General features: G+C 34.9%; 1 protein-coding gene across 2 annotated transcripts; it reads right to left on the bottom strand.

Moving 5' to 3' along the window:
- Positions 1-845: 845 nt before the first annotated feature.
- On the bottom strand, positions 846-4696 carry LOC113049584 (spidroin-1-like). Of its 2 annotated transcripts, none has more exons than XM_026212038.1 (9): positions 4318-4696; positions 3601-3759; positions 3361-3449; positions 3128-3198; positions 2434-2491; positions 2254-2306; positions 2050-2121; positions 1828-1948; positions 846-1674 (listed from the first exon to the last, which is right to left on the bottom strand). In XM_026212038.1, exons 1-9 carry the CDS (start codon positions 4403-4405, stop codon positions 1198-1200), a joined length of 1188 nt encoding a protein of 395 aa, XP_026067823.1. In that variant the 5' UTR covers positions 4406-4696; the 3' UTR covers positions 846-1197. The 2 variants fall into 2 exon arrangements, with proteins under 2 accessions (XP_026067823.1, XP_026067822.1); XM_026212037.1 differs by having other exon boundaries at positions 3128-3219; positions 4318-4695.
- Between the last annotated feature and the right edge of the window lie 1536 nt (positions 4697-6232).

Here is a 6232-nt window from a genome sequence, read left to right as displayed (position 1 = left end):
TAAACTATGGTTAGTGTAGCAAAACCATGGTTAATGTGTGGTTACCATTGTTTAACTATAGTAACTATGGCAACAAAATGAATAGTCTTCAAGGTTAGTCATAGCAAAGTGAAGAATTTACTGTTAGCTTATATGAGGCCTTCAACCTGATGTTAATTTTGATAACATCATAGGAAAAAACAACTGCTATGACATAACATCATAGAATACATCCATTGTTAACACTTGATCATGTTTGTGCTCTTATTTTCTCACTAAATTGATCAAAGTGACTAACAACATGAGAACAGTTATCATTTTTCATTAAAAATTTGTTGATCTTTTTTAATTAGATAAAAAGGAAACCTCTTAAAAAGAAACATCAGGAATAATGAAACATCTGGAATACACTTTATGTGTTAAATTAGATACTGATTAAAAAAAGAAAACAGTATAGCCTGAATGCACTGTAAGTCACTTTGGATAGAAGCATCTGCTAAATGCATACATGTAAATGTGTTAATAAATAGCCAGTTTTTATATTGGAAATCGGTGAATAGCACTTAGACATGGCATAACAATGTCTCAATATCCACTAAAGTAGCCAAAGACTCCAATTTTTGTATAAAAGCATAGATTTTATGAATTTTAGAGTAAACTATCTCTTTAAGCAGCATGTCCAAATAAACAGACCAGACAGACATCACAAGATAATTCTTCAAAAAAATTAAATCTTTGGTGTTTATTGATATGATGATATCAAATGTAAACAACTTCTGATAAATATATATATATATATATATATATATATATATATATATATATATATATATATATATATATATATATATATATATATATATATATTTTTTTTTACTTTTTGTTTAAAGTATAGGATTCCGTTGTTATCACTGAGTTTACCTTCTAATGTCAGTACAGTATTTACACTGTATGAGGTACTTTTAAATTTTTTCCCTAAAAATTATTAAAATCATATAACAATCAATAATTTACATTTTCTTTTAAAAAGGAATTTTTTTTGTGTGCATACACTGCAATAAAACCCCCTTATCCCACAGCCAGAAATGTTACAAATATTTAGTTGAATGACAACATTACAGTTAACAGTGATGAAACAAAATGGAAAAATTGTGCCAAAAATTATGCATTTTCCAGTAAACACTATTACTTCATAAAACTGTATGGTTGTAATTCTAATCACTGAAGAGTTACTGTTCGATCGGCTCCTCTTGATCCTCCCCTCCCTCTTCTCAAGCCTCTTCCTCCTCTTGCCACACCAACCCCACCTCTTCCTCTGCCTCTGCCACCCCCCATAATGTTTTCTCTTCCTCTGCCACCCTCCATAATGTTTCCTCTTCCTCTGCCACCCCCCATAATGTTTCCTCTTCCTCTTCCTCTGCCACCCCCCATAATGTTTCCTCTTCCTCTTCCTCTGCCACCCCCCATGTTTCCTCTTCCTCTGCCACCCTCCATAAAGTTTCCTCTTCCTCTTCCTCTTTCACCTCCTATGTTTCCTTGTCCTCTACCTCGTCCACCCCCAACAATGTTTCCTCTTCCTCCACCTCTTCCACCTCCTCCAACAGCTCCTCTTCCTCTTCCACCACCTCTTCCCCGGCCTCGTCCTTGCCCTCTTAACCTCAGGTCAGTGAAACGGTCATTAAGGTATACGGCAGTCTACAGAACAAAATAAAAACAGAGCCTCTAAAAGCTGTAGAGTTATGTTTAATCATCCAAGATTACAAAAAAAGAATACAATTTTGATGTCACACTGAAGGCTAATAAAATGCAATAACCCCCCCCCCCCCATAATTGATTCCCCCACCTCACCTGGTTAGTAGTTGCTTTGTAGTTAAATTGCAGAGGAATCCCCTGAAGTGAAGAAGCACTGGCTCTAGATGATCTGCCTCTTAACACTGCCCCACCCCTCCTAGTCTGATTAGATGTCTTCCTGATGGATTGAAAAGAGCGAGAGAGAGACAAAGAAAAGATAAACGAAGAGAAATGTATAACCAGTGAATGAGAGGGAAGTGAGAAGGTTCATTTACTCACACAGCGACAGGTGCAGATTTTGCATTTGGCAGGGAAACTGTGAGCGTAGAGCCAGATGGTGCTGTTCTTCGACTTCAGTGTGTGTGTGTGTGTGTGTATTTGTGTCAAACACAGAGAGAGAACACGAGCAAAGACTATTATTTTACACACCTCGAGATTATGTTTTGGAATTAAGAGACATCTTCTTATGTAACTAAAACTCACTTTCTTATTGTCTGATACTTTTGTAGTTTCTCAGCCCTTTTTGTAGCGGAAAACTATAGTAACAAACAAAGGACACAGAAGTGAAGGTCTGAAATATATTAACAGGAAGGCCAATCTGTGTATATGTTTTGTATAATGTGAATGTGTTTTATATTTATTAATAAAGATTGTCCTTCTTACCCCTCTGTCTGATACAAATGGTCTTCCACCCCTTTGTCCTCTAGCTGAAAATGCACCCCTACAACAACAGCAAACAAACTATTATTTTGAACTGCAGACTGTGCTATGAAGGGATTATGGCTCTATTTCTAAAGGTTTAATGTTATTTATAAGAAGATTTTTTTATTTTATTTCACAACCCATAATGTAATGGGTCAACAGGAACCTATTTTCTGTAGTCTGACAAAAATGAGCAACAGAGACGTCACCCAACACATCTTTTTTCCCCATTTATCATTCTGTTGTATTTTATATATTCATTTTTTTATGATTTTGAAACCATCCAGTCTCTTATCCTCACCAAGGCTGTATTCAATTGATCAAAAATACAGAAAAAATTTAATATTGTCAAATATTATTATCTAAAATAATAATATTACTGCAATTACTATTGAAAATATCAGTTTTCTATTTTAATATAGCTGCAGCTGCATGGAAATGTTTTCTATTACTTCTATCTTCTGCATCTGTGACTTTCAGTTTTATATTTATGTAGATATTATGGCTACAAATAGAATCTCTACAAAGAGACTGGGCTATAAATTGGAAGACTATTTCCCTTGAAAACCAGTTCTCATGAGTCCCTGTGTCCAACTTCACTACTTCTGTTGATTATTACTAGTATTATAGCATATTTTAAAAAAGACGGTAGAACCTGCTCAGTCCGCCTCCTCTTCCTCTACCTCTTCCACGTCCTCTGAATGTGCCCCTCGATGTGAATGTGGTCTGATCAGACTGTTCACTAGTCTATGATGAACAGTAGAAACATTGTTGAAAAATAAAAATGTCATTATGCAAAGTGTTAAATTAAGAATGAAATTAAAAAGTAATCTGTGCTTCAATTACTTAACCTTATTTCAGAACCAGAAACAAAACAATGATTGATACCGTGGAAGCAGCATTTAGTGAATCCCTTCTCGACATCATGCCCCTTTCGGATCCTCTTTGTCTCCTTAAACCTCTCACCCTGCCAGGCCCTGTGAGACAAACCTCTATGAGGAACTCAAGTCTTTATGAAGCATTTTTACCTTTTAAAACAGATCAGGAAGAAGTCATAAGCCAAACAGTCCAAATGTATCAGCTGTATAAATGCAGGAGATAAGAGAGGGTTAAGTATCAAATGCTTGCCTTGGTACTGCTGCGCTCCTCGTCGGAGTCCTCTCTGCTGCGGTGGAACCTGGTCGAGTTTCTTCAAGACGTTGTTCCTGTTAACAGCACGTTTAGTTTTAGCTCTGTTGGCAGCTCTGTTTGCCTTCTGTTCCTTCTTATTCAGCTTTATAATGTCGTCTGTGAAAACATAAGGAACAAAGTTTTATACCTCTGGTTTATTTTAAAATGGTCAATGAAAGAGCATTCATTCATTTGAAAGATTAATGATATGAATGATATATTAGATAATATTTGGATATACTAGTTCAAGCTTAATAGGGAAAGGTTTCAATAATTATTTGCAGCATATAAAGGCTCCTTATGCCCTAGATGTATTTTGCTTATCTGATGGGTGGATGGGTTTTCTGTTCAAAACCCTCTCAATATAGGCTACCAGATATGCATGACAAACTCATTTTTTTCCATTTGTTGACTTAACAATGAAGGTCTGTGTTATTAATATGGCTGGCTGACTGATGCTATTCATAATGTGCTTAACTTCAGTCATTTATTATAATGCTAAACTCAAGATAAATTGTGTGTGTGCACGAGCACGTTGGTCGACAGCTGTTGGATGTATGTGACAGCTGACCGCTGTTTCTCTACACTTCAACACAGAAGCGAAACCGACAGTTCCTGCCAACTCATCCAAATCTCAATGACTTTAAGTTGATGTCTCCCCTCGCAATTACTAACCTAATGACAAGTCGATTTTGTCCGAGCTTGAAGCGTGAGGCTCCTGCATTTGCTCTGTACTCTCCATTTGAATATCATTCTCCCCCATTTCGTCTTCCAACGTCTCCTACGCACGCAGAGTTTCAGAAGCGTCGTGTGTCTCGAAAACACCCAAGTATTTACACTCGATAACTTCCAAAGGTATGTCAAAGCAGAAACGCTAATGACGAGACGAACTATGAAACTTTTTTTTAATTGACTCGGTTTCAAGGCTCCTTCTTGGTGTTCATTTGTGTCGATAAAGTGAGTGGTGAGTCCTAGCAGCGTGACCGAGCCCAGCAGCGCTAGGAATCTGAAGACCAAACCAATGTGACAAGAGCCCCAAAATAGCGCTGTGTGTGTGTCTGATCCGGTAGGCTGGTCATTACAAACATAGCCAGCGGCAGGAATTCAATTCTTCACTGTTCCTCCCTCATTTATTCTGTTTATCATAATCACAAAACATGTTTTATTCTTCAGTTACTACAGTTATTAAAAATTTCATTTATCACCACAAATGTTCCAATTTAAGCCTCAATCATCATTCGGGACAAATTTGGACAAAATCTTTTTTTTTTTTTTTTAATGGTTTCCTGAGCGGTTCTTTACGTAAGTTTTGTAAGTTTGCAACCTGTACACACACAAAAAGAGGACTCGATTCAACAAAGTTAAGTGGTTGAAAAAAAAAAACCTCCTTAATTTGTCATAAAAAATGAATGGTGAATACTTGAAAGAATTATTATTATTATTGTTTGTCCAATGCAGATCAAACACACATAAATAAAGGTTTGAGCCTATACAACATTCTGAATGTGTAAAACAACCCCCCACACAAACCCACAAAAAAGCCATTGAGTACTACTAAGACATTAAAATGTTTGACATTTTTATATTTTTATTCCATCAGATGGCACCAGATGGCACCAAAGTCACCATATTTTTAGGTTTTGGCTGTCTGAACTTATTGCAATGATATTTTTACTGAAGTAAAATGAATTTTAAATATAACATAAAACAAAGCATATTTTAGGCTACATAAAAATCCTTCTGGACAAATTTGGACAAACTCTTTCTTTTTTTATTGTTTCCTTAATTTTTCCTTAAGTTTGCCACCTGAACACACTATATTTAAAATGTATAAAACAGAGGACAAACAAAGTTAAGTGGTTGATCTTTTTTTAACTCCTTAATTTCTCCCATAGGAAATAAATGGGAAATACTAACATACAAAGCTTTTTAAAAATTTTTATTTGTCCAATAAATCCAGCACAATGCAGATCAAACACACATAAAACTCTCTCTCTCTCTCTTATGCACACAAAGCCATTGAAAACTACTATTGATATTTGTATATTTTTAAACCATAGTGAGCCACCAGATGTCACCAAAGTAACCAATTGTTTTTTATTTTGGCTTACAGGAATTGTTATATAATTGATATTTATATTTTAATTATTAAATGCAACATAAAATAAGCATATTTTACATAAAATATGGTACTTGTAGAGGCAAATAAATAAATAAAAAACACCAAAAATCACAAAAAAACTACATAAATTATTAAAATAGTGAAATAGTTTTTACTTTATCGAAGACTGATATGACATTTATTAAAAACAAAACAAAAACAAAACAAAACAAAGGATCAAAACTGAGACCATCACGCACAAATTTGACCTCGAATGAGAAACAAAGAGCTGCGAAGGATGCTTGAGGCCTGAGGGTTAAAAAAAACAATGGCTTTTCTTCAGTTTTATGTTTTATTAAAAAGTTCATTAGAGTTTTTCCATTCATACAATACTCTAAAACATAAACACAACTAGAAATACTCAGTTTGAACAGTAGCTCAGTATTTATTGTTAACCAACTGATATATATATAAAATACCTATTATTTA

Source organism: Carassius auratus, chromosome 30, assembly GCF_003368295.1.
Source record: "Carassius auratus strain Wakin chromosome 30, ASM336829v1, whole genome shotgun sequence".
Classification (NCBI taxonomy): Eukaryota; Metazoa; Chordata; class Actinopteri; order Cypriniformes; family Cyprinidae; genus Carassius; species Carassius auratus.
This window is presented reverse-complemented; position numbering and strand designations above follow the sequence as displayed.